Source organism: Balaenoptera musculus, chromosome 19 (genome assembly GCF_009873245.2).
Source record: "Balaenoptera musculus isolate JJ_BM4_2016_0621 chromosome 19, mBalMus1.pri.v3, whole genome shotgun sequence".
NCBI classification, from domain to species: domain Eukaryota; kingdom Metazoa; phylum Chordata; class Mammalia; order Artiodactyla; family Balaenopteridae; genus Balaenoptera; species Balaenoptera musculus.
This window is the reverse complement of record NC_045803.1, coordinates 3,598,021-3,616,505: the sequence shown is the minus strand read 5'-3', so window position 1 is coordinate 3,616,505 and position 18,485 is coordinate 3,598,021. Positions and strand designations below refer to the sequence as shown.

Sequence of the window (18,485 nt, the reverse complement as noted above, 5' to 3'; positions counted from 1 at the left end):
ATTGTAAAGCAATTATACTCCAATAAAGATGTTAAAAAAAAAATTTCTGCACAAAGTGAGCTATAAGACAAGCCACAGGCTTTACAATCTGAAGAGTTTTGTTTTCAAGTCTTAATCTGCTTCTTAGACGCCATGTCATATAGGGGTAGGGGGTCCTCTCCCTGTTTCCTTCTTTATAAATAGATAAAATAACATGATCTTTGCGGGGCAGGGGGGAATGAACTGCTGCAGAGTGTCAATCAGAATGTATTTAAAATTCTGGGAGGGTCTGGCCCAGACACTGTCAATCACAACCTCTCTCGACTATGTTTGTATCTTTTTTTTAATATTCATTTATTTATTTATTTATTTTGGTTGTGCTGGGTCTTCGTTGCAGCAGGCGGGCTCCTTAGTTGTGGCATGTGGACTTCTTAGCTGCGGGATCTAGCTCCCTGACCAGGGATCGATCCCGGACCCCCTGCATTGGGAGTGCAGTCTTAACCACTGCGCCACCAGGGAAGTCCCTGTATCTTTTTTAAAAAACAGAAATCCTACCCAAGAGCTTTGCACTCAAGGAGAAGGCTGAATTTTGACTCACTCAGCCTCACCTCTAATAACGTGACCACTCCTGATCCAGGATACTCAGTTCCTCCCTCGTCTTTTCCCCTTGAAATCCTTGCCTAACCATGTGCCACTAAACACTGGTATCCAAAAGCCCGATTTAAGTTAGTATCAGCTGAGTGTCACCCCAAATACCACAGCAGCCTTGAGCGTTTGAGCAGATTTATCTCAATAAGGGCCTGCTAAGGATGGCAATGCAAAACAAGAGAAATTGGGTCCTTCCTGGTATCAACGAGCAACTAAGGTAAGCCATACGACCTCCATACTTGAGTTCATAGATCTATGTTAACTTGTGGTCTTTATCTTCTAGTTGATGGATGGAAAGAACTAATGTGATGTTTAACCCACAAAAAACATGGCACAGAAGGAATAATGTGAAAGGGATATGAAAGGTAAAATGAGACACAGAAAATGGGAGACAACATATAAAGAGATAAAAGCCAAATTTTTTCCCAGAGTTCTGAATCCCTAGCATAAAAGAAAATAAAAAATAGGAAATAAAAAGAATATCCATACTTAAACATGTCAGTACTCAAAGACAAATCGAAGAGAACATCTCAACAGCCAGAATAAAGGGGTGATTGACTACAGAGAAATGCTACAGGTGATTGACTACAGAGAAATGCTACAAAGAAATGCCAATTTGACCAAGAGGAGATATTCCAACAGCAACAACGAAGGCTAAAACCTATACAATACCTTCAAAATGTTGAGGGATAACACCTGTTAGCTTTCAAGTGTATACCACCTAAATTATTCAAGGTTTTGTTTTTGTTTTCTTTTTCCCCCGGCTGCGTTCGGTCTTGGTGCTGCACACAGGCTTTCTCTAGTTGCAGCGAGCAGGGGCTACTCTTTTTTTTTTTAATTTTTATTTATTATTTATGGCTGTGTTGGGTCTTCGTTTCTGTGCGAGGGCTTTCTCTAGTTGCAGCAAGTGGGGGCCACTCTTCATCGTGGTGCGCGGACCTCTCATTATCGCGGCCTCTCTTGTTGCGGAGCACAGGCTCCAGACGCGCAGGCTCAGTAATTGTGGCTCACGGGCCCAGTCGCTCCGCGGCATGTGGGATCTTCCCAGACCAGGGCTCGAACCCATGTCCTCTGCATTAGCAGGCAGATTCTCAACCACTGCGCCACCAGGGAAGCCCAGGGGCTACTCTTTGTTGCAGTGTGTGGGCTTCTCATTGTGGTGGCTTCTCTTGTTGCGGAGCACGGGCTCTAGGCGCATGGGCTTCAGTGGTTGTGGCGCTCCGGCTCCACAGTTGTGGCTCACCAGCTGTAGAGCGAAGGCTCAGTAGTTGTGGCATACGGCTTAGCTGCTCCGCGGCATCAGGGCTCGAACCCGCGTCCCCTGCATTGGCAGGCGGTCTTAACCACTGAGCCACCAGGGAAGTCCCAAGAATAAGGTTTTAAAAATACATTTCATCTCACCTAAAAATGTGAAATTTGGGGTTTTTATAGGTATCAGGTGAAAACTGTCAGGGAGAAAAGTTCTCTGAAAACGTTATCCTAAATCCAAAACAAATTGTGTCATTTAAGCTTTCAACCTAAATCACTAACTATAGGCCATTGTTTCTGTAACTGGGACTTTACGATCATGTCCCCTATCGATACAGACTCCCGTATCAGTATAGGACTACTTAAGGTAGCCTTATCACCTACCTCTTAAGTTTGGTGGAAAAATTAAGGAAGGAGCAATTACTCACTTTTGTCAGTGCCTAGAAATTAGCATCAAATGGTGATTTTATTTTTTAAAGTTCGAACTGGCCTTCCAGCCTTTTCTACGAGTTACCAGCAATAGGTATGGATTACATACACACAGAATCACTGAACACTTAAAGAGAAGAGTGATGTGGTCAGATGTGTGCTTCTCAATAACGGGATAGTTCAGGACAGGAATTGGGAAACCATGACACGTGGGCCAAATCTGGCCTGTTGCCTGTTTTTGTAAAGTTTCACTGGAATGCAGCCCCGCCCACTCACTTATGTGTTGCCTTTGGCTGTTTCACACTACAATGGCAGAGTTGAGTAGTTATGACAGACCATAGAGCCTGCAAAACCCAAAATATTGGGTTAGCCCAAAAAGTTTGTTTGGGTTTTTCCATAACATCTTATGGAAAGACCCACATGAACTTTCTGGCCAACCCAGTATTAGCTAGCTGGCCCTTTACAGAGAAAGCTTACCAACTCCTGGATTAGCATATCATAAAACTGATTAAGAAAACCACAAGCCACACTGATCATGTAGGCTTACTGGGCAACTATTACATTAGGCCAAGAAATACCTGCACGAGGGCAGAAAAATAGAAGAAACCCACATAATCCTCTATGAACGTTGTAATATTTTTTCCTAGACTAAGTAAGCCAAGTATAAAGTTTACCCTAAGTGAGCTGTTGGGCATATTAATAAGTACAGCAACAAACAAAGTGCTTTGCTTTTTATTATCCTTGTGAGAGAAAACATTTTAACATCAAGTGGGTATATGACTTGTGCGGAATTTACCAGAAACCAGAGAGTGAAAAACCAGTGCTCAATTCTACATTTTGATCCAGTAATTAACATTTGACGTTCTGATCTTCATTAATGAGATGTCTTAGAGATATCAGATGGCCCCCTTTGGGGACATGCGAGAGAGCTTTCTTCCATCAGGAAAGGAAGTTACAACACGAGGACCTCGTTGTTCTGGCATTATTGCATTCAATCGTCAAGTCTGGATTGCTTTCTTTCACATCCTTCAACAGCTTCTGGATTTCCATGGTAGATTTGTCTATCTTCAACCTGAGTGTCTTTAAGGGGCCATTCTTCTGTTTTAAAGCCTCAAGGAGCACCATTATTCCACTCTGCCCCAAGATGTTCTGGCCCAGGTCCAGAGTCTCCAGGCTCTGGTTGCTAATAAGCGCAGAGGCGAGATCCTGGCAACTGAAAGGGGTGATGGAACAGCCCCAGAGCCTGTTGAGAAAGTACAGAAACCCACTCATTTAAGCGAGTTCTTATGGAGAATCTACCATGTTGCCGGGCATACTCTTACTTGCTGAGGACCTAGCAGCAAAGAAATGAAAATTATTTTCTTCATGGAGCTTATTTTAGTGACATCAGGACACGTTATATTGAAGACGGGATAAAAGTATCAGAACAAAATAAACAGGATTAGGATTAATAGGACAGAGAAGGATTAAATAGATTTGTGATGGTCAGTGAATTCCACATTGCAAAGATGGTATGTGGGGAAAAAAGTAAAATACAGAGTGAACCATTATGATATTTGGGGGAAGGAAGCCAGTGTAGCTGAAATGCCAAGCTAGCAGAAAAGTAGAAAGAGTGGCTCATATCTATAGGATCCCGGAGAATCTTGTAGGCTATTATAAAACCTTCAGATTTTATCCACAGTGATATGAGGAGCTTTTGAGTCTTCTGAAAGACAAGTGCTGTGGCCTGGCTTGCGAGTTGAAAGACACCTTGGGGGTGATGAGTTGAGAACCAACGCTGGGAAATCAAGAAACGAAACGTGCAGACTACATTCACAGATAATGCAATAAATCCAGATGACATACTGAGTGAAGTCAGTCAGACAGACAGAGACAAATGTCTTTATATGATATCGCTTATATGTGGACTCCAAAGCAACGGTACAAATGAACCTATTTACAAAACAGAAATTGAGTCACAGATGTAGAAAGTAAACTTGTGGTTACCAGAGGGGAAAGGGGTCGGGGAGGGATAAATTGGGAGATCGAGATTGACACATACACCCCACTATATATAAAACAGATAACTAATAAGAACCTACTGAATAGCACAGGGAACTCTATTCAACACTCTGTAATGACCTATATGGGAAGAGAATCTAGAAGAGAGTGGATATATGTATATGTGTAACTGACTCACTTTGCTGTACGCCTGAAACTAACACAACATTGTAAATCAACTCTACTCCAATAAAAAATTTAAAAATCCCTATGACAGCTGGTCACCCAGATGAAGCATTAGTGGTATGGTTGGTGGGGTGGTAGATGGTCATCTTGTAGGTACCTGGAAAGAGGTGCCTCAAGATAGTTTGAAGGTGAGGTGTGAAACGATGAAAGGAACAAAAAAGCAGAAGCCTGAGAGTCAGTGAACAGAATAGGATTGTTTTCTCTCAGACGTTACAGCAAGTTGAGTTATTTAAGCTAGTAATGCATTATGTTACCACGGCCTCCATTCCTGATCTCCTTTTCCCAGAGCTCCTTCTTGACTAAAAGATGTCTTTGCCGGTGGAGGACAGAGGGAGACACTCTTTGGGGTAGACACAGCTCATGCCAGCTTATACATACCCTAGTTAGCCAACTCAAGCCAGAATGACCCCTCAGCCACATGCCCTTGACCACTGTACCATCTGCACATCTATCTATATGTGGAGTCTCTAACCATCCTTGTGCTGCCCCAGGCACTATGGTAGCCACTGGGGATACAGAAAATTGATTCAATTTCTCTCTAAATAAAATTAACAAGTAAACGGATGAACAAAACATGGTATATCCATACAACGGGATATTATTTAGCCATATAAGGAATGACATGCTTACACCTGCTACAATGTGGATAAACCTTGAAAATGTTATGCTAGCTGAAAGAAGCCCGACACAAAAAGCCACATATGAAATATACAGAATAAGTCAATCTTTAGAACAGAAAACACATTTCTGGTTGCCAGGAGTGGAAGGGAATGGAGAGTGACTGCTTCGTGGGAATAGAGTTCTCCACTGGGGATGATGAGAAAGTTCTAGAACTGGACAGTGGCAGTGGTTACACAAGTATTTTCAGTGCCACTGAGTTGTTTACTGAGTGTACAGTGGTTCATTTACGTCGTGTGAATTTCCCCCTCCATAAAAATAAGTGTTTAAAAAATGTATAGTTCTGGTGATTGGTCAGGACAATACTAGAGTCAATTTATTATCTGTTATAGAGAACAGATCATGCTGCAATAGGATAGTCAGAAGACCTCTGAACTATCAAAACTAGTTTGTTCTCCCCCAAAATAACTAAGGTGAGGAGTATTGGCAGACAGCCCTGCAAACTCCAGGGTCTGTATGCTCTAGTCAAAAAAAAAAAGAAAGAAAAACCCACGAAATATAAATGAACTTATTTACAAAACAGAAAGAGACTCAGACATAGAAAACAAATTTATGGTTACCGTAGGGGAAAGGTGGGGGGAGGGATAAATTACGAGCTGGGGATTAAAATATACATGGTACTATATATAATATAGATAACCCACAAGGATCTACTGTATAGCAAAGGGAAGTATACTCAGTATCTTATAATAACCTACAACGGAAAAGAATCCAAAAAAGAAGATATATATAAAACTGAATCCCTTTGCTGTACACCTGAAACACAAGATTGTAAATCAACTATATTCAATAAAAAATTTTTTAAAACACTAAGGACAAAGACCTTGCAGTGGGAGAAAGAATTGGGTGGGTTCTGGGAACTGAGAGGCTAGTTGAGTGATGTACACCAAGGTGGGGAGAAAAGCCTGAGATGAAGTTCGACAGACAGGAAGGGGGTCCCTCATAGACAATGGTCTGAGACTTGGTAGCAAATATGGATTCACATGCTTGTTATATAAAAATGTGTACAATGAGGCTGATGAGTTTACAAAGTAATTCACCAAATGCATTAATTGTGCTGTTATCAGGATGGGTCATAGAGAAGACTTGCCCATTCTGTAAGGGAAGAGTTAAATGTCCTAAGTCACAGTTAATTAATATCAGATGGGATCTGAACCAACTTCTGATGTCAAAGCCCCTGTTCAATGCCTTCGCTATGGTGCTGGGCTCGTGTTCAGTGATCCTGAGAGATGAATTCCCATCTGTGGATACCATGGATTTTCCTCTCCAACTTCTACTTCAGAGGAGCTCAGACTTGACTGAGTATTAGAATCAACCAGAATATCCTTAAAAATTCTGATACCTGGCTCCACTTCCTCCAAGACTGAGTTCATCTGGGGGAAGCATGACCATCAAGAATTTTAAGTTCCCCAGGTACAGCCAAGATGCCAGTATAGTAAACAAAACCACCGTATATCCTAGTGTGCTCTCTGCTCAAGGTTGAGGAAGTCTTTACATTTATATAACCCAGATTCTCTTTCCATTAGGGTTCTGGTTGCAAAGTAGGTTGCATCAATGAGATACCTTTGACAGACTTGGAAGAGGGAAGTGATTCAAGGTTCGCCATCGTGTTGGGGCCACTGCATATCCTGAGGGTAGTATCCATCTACAGTTCCCTGGGTATTGAACTGGGGAAGGTCCACTGTGTCCTGATCACTGGATCCCACCAGAAGCAGTGTGATCCTGAAGTCTACTTCACTGGAGGCTATTCCCACTTCAAACCACTCCCTCTGAGGCTTCCCTGGTGGCGCAGTGGTTGAGAATCTGCCTGCCAATGCAGGGGACACGGGTTCGAGCCCTGGTCTGGGAAGATCCCACATGCCGTGGAGCAGCTGGGCCCGTGAGCCACAATTACCGAGACTGCGCATCTGGAGCCTGTGCTCCGCAACAAGAGAGGCCATGATAGTGAGAGGCCCGCGCATCGCGATGAAGAATGGTCCCCGCTTGCCACAACTAGAGAAAGCCCTCGCACAGAAACGAAGACCCAACACAGCCATAAATAAATAAAATAAATAATAAAAAAAAGAAGAATTTCTTAAAAAAAAAAAAAAAACCCACTCCCTCTGGCCCTCTGATCAACTTCGTAAACACCCAGTTACCTGTATTCAATTTCTGCCGGGGTTTGCTCCTAAAACTGGACAAAGAGTGATACTATTGCAGTTTGTATTCCAAAATCTCTGAAAGATTTAATTATTTCCAAAACATCTTTAAAATGAAGAAAGCAACTTACCCTAGACATTTCAGGTTACAATTTGGCTTCTTCAAAGCTTCAGAGAGAAAGCACAATCCAGTGGCTATGGGGTTGAAACCCAGGTCCAAGTGTGTTAGGCTGGAGTCTCCTTGGAGAAGCTTTGAGATGTATTTGCAGCCATGTCTGTTTATGTTGCAATGACACAACCTACAAGTATAGTCATATGAAGAGAAGTCTATTATCCCTCTGTGACACACATTGTGAAATGGCTGTTACTTCCAGCATCACTTATACGCTACCTTGAGCCATATGCTTTCAGGTAGGCTACATAAAAACATAAAACACATGGAACGATGATTACATTATGTCTACCCTGCCTAGATGGTAGAGTGTTAAACTGGTCTCTGTCTGCCACCTTTTATTATGGAGAAACAGACACACATCTCCTAAGATACAGGTTTTCCTAGCATGATAGCATATCACATAGGTGAAGGGCTCTGGATTCAGACGGACCTGAGACTGAATCTGAGGCCTCATTTATTTTCTGCACGGTTAGGTCATTGGGATTCCATTCTCCCTGTCTTATGTTTTATTTCAAGTCCTGTATTTAATTGTCTCAGCATAACTGTGGTACATCAAAAGCACAACATTCCTGATATGAGTGGCTATGTCTCTAATTTAAACACTGCAGACTCCTCCAAGCTTAGACTCCTACAAATCCTCCTGACCACAGAGAAGGATGTTCCCATGGTACAGTTAGGCAGGTGAACCTGCAATCGTCCCTAAAAAGCCTTGTGCCCCAAGTACGGCATAATAGTGACAGAGGCTGTAGAGCCTGAAGTGACATGACAAAGTGCAGCTGGATGACAACTGGACCAAAAGATGCCATGCTTTGTATGACGTGAGACCTTACAACCATACTTGAATCTAGGGCGCCTGGGCAGAGGAGCTAAAACAAAATCTAAAATTAAGTTTTGACAGCCTACAAACTGGAGGTTTGGTCAAACATTGCCTTTATGTATTTAAGGTAATGATCATTGATATCTCAGTTTATAGAGGGGGCTTCATACCCACTACACAGATGTGACCATAGGCAAACTAAGTGGCTAAACTTTGGTTTTCTAATTAGCTAATTGGCAAAATTGAAACAAAGGTAACTACTGCTTGTGGTTGTAAGGATTAAAAAGTCTCGTAAAATTTAGTAGAGTACCTGATACACAATAAGTGCTTATACGCATCAGATGTTTGTTGTTGTTTAGATGCCTAAATCAACTCTGTAAAACAGCGCAGTCTACGTAGTGACATCATACAGGAAATTTTATATTCTTCTAATGAATACCGTTGAAGCAGAAATACGACCTTCTCCTTTTCTCTCTCTGCCACTATAAATTGAATACCTGGTTTCCTTTCCAGTCTTGAACCCTAATATATAACTCAATCCACTCCCACTTGCTGGAAGATGTCATGTGAATTTTCAGAATATACACAGAACATCGGACCTGCGAGCCAGCTGCTTATCTCAAATTCTCAGAATAGGAAGAGGCTGGAAGGTCAACCTTACTCTTAAAGACATGCAAACATTAACATCTGTTTCTAACTGTTCTTTCCCTAATTTCCACCAGGATCTTGCTGGTTTCATTCAAGTGGAATTATTAAGTACTCTTGTTTCTGTCCTACTTGAATCCAGGTGTGTGAATGTACATATAATACACACACATGTACACACAATACACACACATGCACACACACACACACACACACACAAGCCAGCAGGGACTTACACCAAGGTCTGTAGTTGACATTCGGGGTAACTCAAGCCCTCACACAAAATTTTCACCCCGCCAACGCCAAGGTTGTTTTTGCCCAAGCACAGGTGGGTCAGCCTCTGGTTGACAATCAAAGCAGAAGACAGCTCCTTACAACAGGCTTCTGTAAGGTGACAGTTTTCCAACCTGCAAAAGCACCACGTAAGTGGTAAGACATTTCCAAAGTCCAAACTTCCCAGCTGACAGCCCATAATACAAGTCCCCACCCTCTCTATCCTGTGCTAGTGATCAAAGCCTGAAGGACCAGAAATGAGAGAAGGGCAAGCAAAAATGCATGCATCACCCACCTGGGACCGAAATGGGTACCAGGTGTCTCCATCAGTAAGAGGTCCCATAGGGTTTGCCCTGTAAGTCTGGTCTTACCATCGCTCTTCTCTATGTGGCCCCAGACCTAAAACGAAGATGTTCCATGGGAAGAGAGGAGAGACTTACGACAATTTCTGCAGGAAACACATTGGGTGTCTCAGAGTCGAACACAGCAACTTGACACCCTCATCCGGAAACTCACTGGCTGTGAGATCCAGGCATTTCAGGGACTGGTTGATTTTGAGGGCCGAGGAGAAGTCAGCCCACCGTTGAGGGGTGTCAGAACAAGAACCCAACCTGCGGGATAAATGGGGGAAAGTCATTCTTCGGGGAGGACAAAGAGACCCTGTCAGCTAATTATGCTTGGAGACTGTATCCTTGATTCTCATGTCATTCTACTCCAACATGCGTCAAACCCTGGCCTGAACTATTAGAGAACTGATCTCCTTTGCTTCTTCAAGTATCTCCGTGGCCATCTGATCATCACCCAGCCTCATCTCTAAGAGGAAAAGAAAAATCAGTAGTGCAATTCTGTGTGAAGTTTCACCAACATGGCCGGCTATTTCTCAAACCCCACTTTTCATATCACTTTCCCTGACCTGAGTCTATCCTAATCCCACTTAAATTTAAATGTGATTCTATTGAAAAAAAAAATTTGATGCCTGCGGACTTCCCTGGTGGTCCACTGGTTAAGACCTTGCCTTCCAATGCAGATGGTGCAGGTTCGATCCCTGGTCGGGGAGCTAAGATCCCACATGCCTCAGGGCCAAGAAACCAAAACATAAAACAGAAGCAATATTGTAACAAATTCAATAAAGACTTTTAAAATGGTCCACATCGACTTGAGGATATGGGGAAGAGGAAGGGTAAGAGGTGACAAAGTGAGAGAGTGGCATGGACATATATACACTACCAAACGTAAAATAGATAGCTAGTGGGAAGCAACCGCAGAGCACAGGGAGATCAGCTCTGTGCTTTGTGACCACCTAGAGGGGTGGGATAGGGAGGGTGGGAGGGAGGGAGACGCAAGAGGGAAGAGATATGGGAACATATGTATATGTATAACTGATTCACTTTGTTATAAAGCAGAAACTAACACACCATTGTAAAGCAATTATACTCCAATAAAGATGTTTAAAAAAAATAAAATAAAATGGTCCACACCAAAAAAAATCTTTTAAAAAAAATTGATGCCTGAAACTCAAAAAGTTCAATTTCATAAGTTATTAGGGAATATGCTAATTAAAACAAGGAGATACAATTTGACACTTAGGCAGCCAGGTGCAAAGTTTGAGTTTGTGTTGCAAGAACAAGAATAACTTCAAACTCCTTCTGTTGATGGAAATATGAATGTGGTGCAGCTATTTTAGAGAACATTGAGGCAATCCATTATACTGGGACGGAAACTCAGCTGCTCTTGTAGACACAAATCAGAGTACAGGACTCCAGGACAAGCTTGTTTGAATAATGGCTCTGCCCCTAATGTTCAAAATATTCACAAGTTAGTTAAACTTTTTAATATTCTTTTTTCCCTTCATCTGTTCTTTGGGGAGAGATGATACTTTGCCATGCAAATAAAGGATATAATAAATAAAGGATATAATCAATCCATCTGCCTATTAGAATGTATGTCATAAGCAAAACTGGAGTTCTTAAAATCAGTACCTTTCTTCCCTCAAAGCTTAACCTATAATAAGGACATTGTAAGTTTACGTAATTTGAATACAAGGTGGAATGTAAAGTGTCTCAAATCAATGAGCAAAAAGCAGATTCTGAAGCATTTTCAGAACTCTAATGAAAAACTGATGAACTCATAAAAGTGCTAACAAAAGATCAAGATGAAAAAAAAAATTAATTACATGGGACTGAGTGAACTGATGAGGATGAGTATAATTTTTGTGACTTTTTGTTTGAATTAAAAAAAAAAATCCCACAAGGACTCAGAGGCAAAGAATATACAAATCAATTTTCACTGCAAAGTAAAGGAGCTGTTACAGTGGAGGATTACTGGACTGAATGTCAATATTATGACATAGTATGAGTGTGTTTCATGTTTGGTAATTGCAATCATTGTTGCTTTTGTTGTGGTCATCCATGTACAATGCTTGGTGTCAGTCTATTTATCTATTGTAAAAATAAAATACAGTGTGGGGCGGGGGGAAGACTTAAAGTTCCAACTCATCATGCCTTACGTTCAGGATAGCAATAAAGAGTGACATCTTGAAAAAAACAAACAAACAAACCAGATTCTGCACCAGCCATTTGTCATTCTGCAGCCTCAGTATATCCACGTAGAAATGTCATTTACCACAACTTCAGAGTAAACATTTACTTTTATACTATGTCAACTAGTAAACATCTTCGCCATAAATTATGAAGTATAATTTCCTCAAAAAATTATAAAATTACATTCATTCAAAATGAATGTTTTCTATATATTTGAGATTTTATAAAACACACAAACACTAAATCTAAGTCTGTAATCTGATTTTTTTAATATCATGCTTAAAACATGTACTTTCAATTGTTATTTCACTACCCACATTTCTCAAGACTCTTTTGCGTCAACTCTACTTGTTTGAATAAAAATCTAAAGAAACAAACAAACAAAAACACACTTCAGAGTAATAGATGTTTTTTCTAATTTAATGAAAGACAGCACCATCAGAAATCATCCATAATGGTAAGAGCTGCCAATTTTGCCCGGTGCCTATGCAAAGCAGTTCACATCCCATGTTTCATTCAATCCTCAAAACCCCATCTCATGGATGAGGGAACAGCTCAAAATCATACAGGTCATAAATGTCAAAGCAAGGTTCCCAAATCCAAAAACCTGTGTCACTAGCCAGTACCTCACGTTGCTACTCAACTAAGTAGGGGGGGGGGTGGAATGGTACCCTAACGATGGGTGATGATAATCAGAGCACTCATTACGAGATCTCATTGAGGATAAGGGAATGTGTCAAACCAGTGAGCTAGCAGGAGCCAGAACACTCGATGTTTCTACGGCATCACTGAGTGACCAGTTAAGGCTGATGGCTACTCTGAATCACAACAGGTAGGTAACATGCAACCTGAGATGCCATGTCCCTAAGCTCGAAGATGACACAAAACTCTGAGTGCTTCCTTGCATTCAGGGCTTATTATTCACTGCAGAAGGCTAGCTGGCTGGGGAAAGACTATAGGCTGACATGCCATCCATATTCTATGTGAGAATAGGTTCCCTGTTTAACATGGTACCCAATCAGAGCGGCCACCCTCTTCTTTCTTGTTCACAGAGCTCACAGCGTCCTTTCCATGCTGAGAACAGCAATGACAGGAGACCTACCTCAGATACTGCAGATTACATCTTGGATGTTTCAGGATCTCACACAACAGCAGCAACAGCATCTCGTCACTGTGGACACTGCCTTCCAGGACCAGGTGTGTCAGCGTCTTCTTACCAATGAAGGCCAGACAGAAGTCCCGGTAAGCATCGGCAGGGGAGACGTTCTTAATCCTAGGGAAAATAAAAAGAAGGGATTCATTCCATCTTGAGTGCTGTAGATGGTCGGTGCTGAGAACACATAGTGGGATGAGAAGTCACAAGTCAAGACAGGGACGGGGGGCTTCCCTGGTGGCGCAGTGGTTAAGAATTCGCCTGCCAATGCAGGGGACACGGGTTCAAGCCCTGGTCCGGGAGGATCCCACATGCCGCGGAGCAACTAAGCCCATGCGCCACAACTACTGAGCCTGTGCTCTAGAGCCTGTGAGACACAACTACTGGGCCCACGTGCCACAACTACTGAAGCCCACACACCTAGAGCCCACGCTCCACAACAAGAGAAGCCACCGCAATGAGAAGCCCGCGCACCATAAGGAAGAGTAGCCCCCGCTCGCCACAACTAGACAAAGCCCGCACGCGGCAACAAAGATCCAACGCAGCCAAAAATAAATTAATTTTTTTAAAAAAGATAACTATCCTTTAAAAAAAAAAAACACAGAGTGGCAGATTGGATAAAAACAAGAGCCTACAATATGCTGCCTATAAGAGACCCACTTAAGGGCAAAGGACATACACATATTCAAAGTGAGGGGATGGAAAAAGATATTTCATGCAAACAGAAATGACAAGAAAGCAAGGGTAGCAATACTCAGACAAAACAGACTTTAAAACAAAGGCTACAAAGAAAGATAAAGGACACTATATAATGATAAAAGGATCATTATAAGAAAAAGATATTATACTCGTCAACATATATGTACCCAATATAGGAGTGCCCAAATACATAAAACAAATAGTAACAGACATAAAGGGAGAAATTAATGGGAATACAATAACAGTAGGAGACTTTAACACCACAATGACATCAATGGACAGATTTTCTAGACAGAGAATCAATAAAGCAACAGAGATCCTAAATGATACAATAGAAGAGTTAGACTTAATTGATATTTTCAGGACATTACATCCCCCTCCCCAATAAAACAGAATACACATTCTTTTCAAGTGCACATGGAACAGGCTCTAGGATTGACCACAGACTAGGGCACAAAAGAAGCCAACACATTTAAGAGTATAGAAATTATTTCAAGCATCTTTTATGACCACAACGGCATGAAAGTAGAAACCAACAACAGAAAAAGAAACAAGAAAAAACAATTACATGAAGAATAAACAAGTTGCTACTAAAAAAACCAATTGGTCAACGATGAAATCAAAGAAGAAATTTTAAAATACCTGAGACAAATGACAATGAAAACAACCCTGCAAAATCTATGGGATGCAGCAAAAGCAGTTCTTAGAGGGAAGTTCATAGTGATACAGGCCTTCAAGAAACAAGATAAATCTAAAATAAACAACCTAACCCACCACCTAAAAGAATTAGAAAAAAGAACAAAACCTAACCTAAAATCAGCAGAAGGAAGGAAATAAAGATCAGAGAGGAAACAAATAAAACAGAGATTAAAAAATAGAAAAGAAAATCAATAAAACCAAGAGCTGGTTCTCTGAAGGAGTAAACAACACTGACAAACCTCTGGCCAGGCTTACCAAGAAGAAAAGAGAACACCTAAATAAAAGAAATGAAAGATGAGAAATCACAACTGATACTGCAGAAATACAAAAAACCGTAAGAGAATGCTATGAACAATTATATGTCAACAAATTTGATAACCTAGAACAAATGGACAAGTTTCTAGAAACATACAGCCCACCAAAACTGAATCAAAAAGAAATAGATAATTTGAACAAACTGATCACTAGAAGTGAAATAGAATCTGTAATTTTAAAAACTCCCTACAAACACAAGTCCATGACCAGATGGCTCCACAGGTGAATTCTACCAAACTAACGAAGAACTTATACCAATCCTTCTCAAACTCTTCCAAAAGAATGAAGAGGGAGGAACACTCCCAAAGACATTCTATGAAGCCACAATCACCCTGATACCAAAACCAGACAAAGACACCACCAAAAAAAAAGAAAATTACAGGCCAATATCTTTGATGAATATGGATGCAAACATTCTCAAAATATTAGCAAACCAAATCCAACAACACATAAAAAAGGTCATACACCACAACCAAGTTAAATTCATCCCAGGGTCACAAGGATCATTCAACATATGCAAAATCAATGTGATACTCCACATCAGCAAAAGAAAAGACAAAAAACACATGATCATCTCAATAGATGCAGAAAAAGCATTTGATAAAATTCAACACCCATTCATGATAAAAACTTACAAAAGTGGGTATAGAGAGAACATCTCAACATAATAAAAGCTATTTATGACAAACCCACAGTCAATATAACACTCAATGGTGAAAAGCTGAAAGCCTTTCCACTAAAATCTGAAACAAGAAAAGGATGCCCACTCTCACTTCTATTCAACATAGTATTGGGAGTCCTAGCCACAGAAATCAGACAAGAAAAAGAAATAAAAGGAATCCAAATTGGAAGGGAAGAGGTAAAATTGTCACTACATGAGGATGACATACTATATATATTAAAAAACCCTAAAGACTCCACACAAAAACTACTAGAACTGATCAACAAATTCAGCAAGGTAGCATGATACAAGATTAACATACAGAAATCGGTTGCATTTTTTACACTAACAATGAAATGTAAACAAATGTAAACAAACAATCCCTTTTTAAATCACAATTAAAAAGTAAAATACTTAGAAATAAACCTCACCAAGGAGGTGAAAGACATATATGCTGAGATCTACAAAACATTAATAAAGGAAATTGAAGACGATTCAAAGAAATGGAAAGATATCCCATGCTCTTGGATTTGAAGAATTAATACAGCTAACTTGGCCATACTACCCAAAGCAATCTACAGATTCAATGCGATCACTATCAAATTATCCATGACATTTTTCACAGAATTAGAACAAATAATCCTAAAATGTATGCAGAACCACAAAAGACCCAGAATTGCCAGAGCAATCCTGAGGAAAAAGAAAAATCAGGAGGCATAACCCTCCCAGACTTCAGACAATACTACAAAGCTACAGTAATCAAAATAGCATGGTACGGGCACAAAAAACAGACAAATAGATCATTGGAACAGAAAAGAGAGCCCAGAAATAAACCCACATACCTATGGTCAATCTTCAACAAAGGAGGCAAGAATATACAATGGGAAAAAGTCTCTTCAGCAAATGGTGTTGGAAAAATTTGACAGCTGCATGCAAACCAATGAAGTTAGAACACACCCACACACCATACACAAAAAAACTCAAAATGGTTTAAAGACATGAACATAAGACATGACACCATAAAACTCCTAGAAGAGAACATAGGCAAAACATACTGACATAAATCATACCAACGTTTTCTTAGGTCAGTCTCCCAAGACAATAGAAATAAAAGCAAAAATAAACAAATGAGACCTAATCAAACTTACAAGCTTTTGCACAGCAAAGGAAACTGTAAACAAAATGAAAAGACAACCTACAGAATGGGAGAAAATATTTGCAAACAGTGCAACCAACAAGGGCTTAATTTCCAAAATACACAAACAACTCATACAACTCAATAAACAACAACAACAAAAACAACCAATTGAAAAATGGACAGAAGACCTAAATAGACATTTGTGCAAAGAAGCCATACAGATAGCCAATAGGCACATGAAAAGATGCTCATCATTGCTAATTATTAGAGAAATGCAAATCAAGGCTATCATGAGGTACCACTTCACACCAGTCAGAATGGCCATCATTAAAAAGTCTACAAATAACAAATGCTGGAGGAGGTGTGGAGAAAAGGGAACCCTCCTACACTGTTGGTGGGATTGTAAATTGGTGCAGCCACTATGGAAAACAGTATGGAAGGTCCTTAAAAAACTAAAAATAGAGTTACCACATGACGCAGCAATCCCACTCCTGGGCATATATCCAGACAAAACTATAGTTCAAAAAGATACACGCACCCTTATGTTCATAGCAGCACTATTTACAATAGCCAAGACAAGGAAACAACCTAAATATCCATCCACAGATGAATGGGTAAAGAACTTGTGGTATATATACAATGGAATACTACTCAGCCATAAAAAAAGAATGAAATAATGCCGTTTGCAGCCACATGGATGGACCTAGAGATTATTATACTAAGTGAAGTAAACCAAGCAGAGAAAGACAAATACCATATGATACCACTTATATGTGGAATCTAAAATATGACACAAACGAACATATCTACAAAACAGAAACAGACTTGGAGACATAGAGAACAGACTCGTGGTTGCCAAGGAGAAGGGGCAGTAGGAGAGGGAAGAATTGGGAGTTTGGGATTAGCAGATGCAAACTATTTATATATAGGATAGATAAACAACAAAGTCCTACTGTATAGCACGGGGAACCATAGTCAATATCCTGTAATAAACCATAATGGAAAAGAATATGAAAAAGAATATATATGTATAACTGAATCACTTTGTTGTACAGAAGAAATTAACACAACATTGTAAATCAACTATACAATAAAAATTTTTTTTTAAAAGCGTTGTTTGTTTTTTATTTTCCTGTCATCTAGCATGACTGTAGGATTTTAAATGGGATTTGAATAAATCTCAAGTGGAGTATAATTTTCTCTAATCAAACTCTGGGCTTCAAGAAACATTTCAGTGTTTAAAAAAGATTTTCCCAGCACCTAACTGTGCCACCTTCTTGAGAATAAGACTCTATCAACCTCATGTTATACAATAATGAAGCTAGCTCATAAGTTTTCCTGTGTAGATAGTAGGAAGTAACTGGGGAAAGGACTTTTGTCAGGGCCCCTTTTTAAATCATGCTTAATCCACCCTAATTTGAGGGGAAAAAAAAAATCAACACCTGGATTACTGCCTCTTCCTCTACAATCTTATTTCATATCTTCATTTTCATTTTTGTTTTAGGGCTTCTTAACCTGGTTTTTCTTTTTTAATATAAATTTATTTATTATTTATTTATTTATTTATATATTTTTTATTATTTATTTATTTATTTATGGGTACGTTGGGTCTTTATTGCTGCACACAGGCTTTCTCTAGTTGCGGCGAGCGGGGGCTACTCTTCATTGAGGTGTGCTGGCGTCTCACTGCGGTGGCTTCTCTTGCTGCAGAGCATGGACTCTAGGCCCATGGGCTCAGTAGTTGTGGCACAGGGGCTTAGTTGCTCTGTGGCATGTGGGATCTTCCCAGACCAGGGATCGAACCCATGTCCCCTGCCTTGGCAGGAAGATTCTTAACCACTGCGGCACCAGGAAAGTCCTCTTAATCTGTTTTTATCTAGTACCTCCAAACCTGGCAATTCACCCCACACACACACTATGAAATACTTTTCTCCATAAACAGGCATTTGGTCTTATAACCCTCAACACTTCACTTTTAGATAATGAACATTCCCTGTGGCTCATTCAGAAGAAGTTCAAAATTA

General features: G+C 40.3%; 1 protein-coding gene across 1 annotated transcript in view; it reads right to left on the bottom strand.

Annotated features, from left to right (window-relative positions):
* Positions 1 to 3,243: 3,243 nt before the first annotated feature.
* NLRP7 (NLR family pyrin domain containing 7) overlaps positions 3,244 to 18,485 on the bottom strand; it is a 32,808-nt gene continuing 17,566 nt past the window's right edge. The window contains exons 7-11 of the mRNA XM_036834000.1: positions 12,899 to 13,069; positions 9,697 to 9,867; positions 9,220 to 9,390; positions 7,478 to 7,645; positions 3,244 to 3,547 (exon numbers count right to left, since the gene is read on the bottom strand). Of these exons, the coding sequence (XP_036689895.1) occupies positions 3,244 to 3,547; positions 7,478 to 7,645; positions 9,220 to 9,390; positions 9,697 to 9,867; positions 12,899 to 13,069 (985 nt within the window). The remainder of the gene's footprint in view (positions 3,548 to 7,477; positions 7,646 to 9,219; positions 9,391 to 9,696; positions 9,868 to 12,898; positions 13,070 to 18,485) is intronic.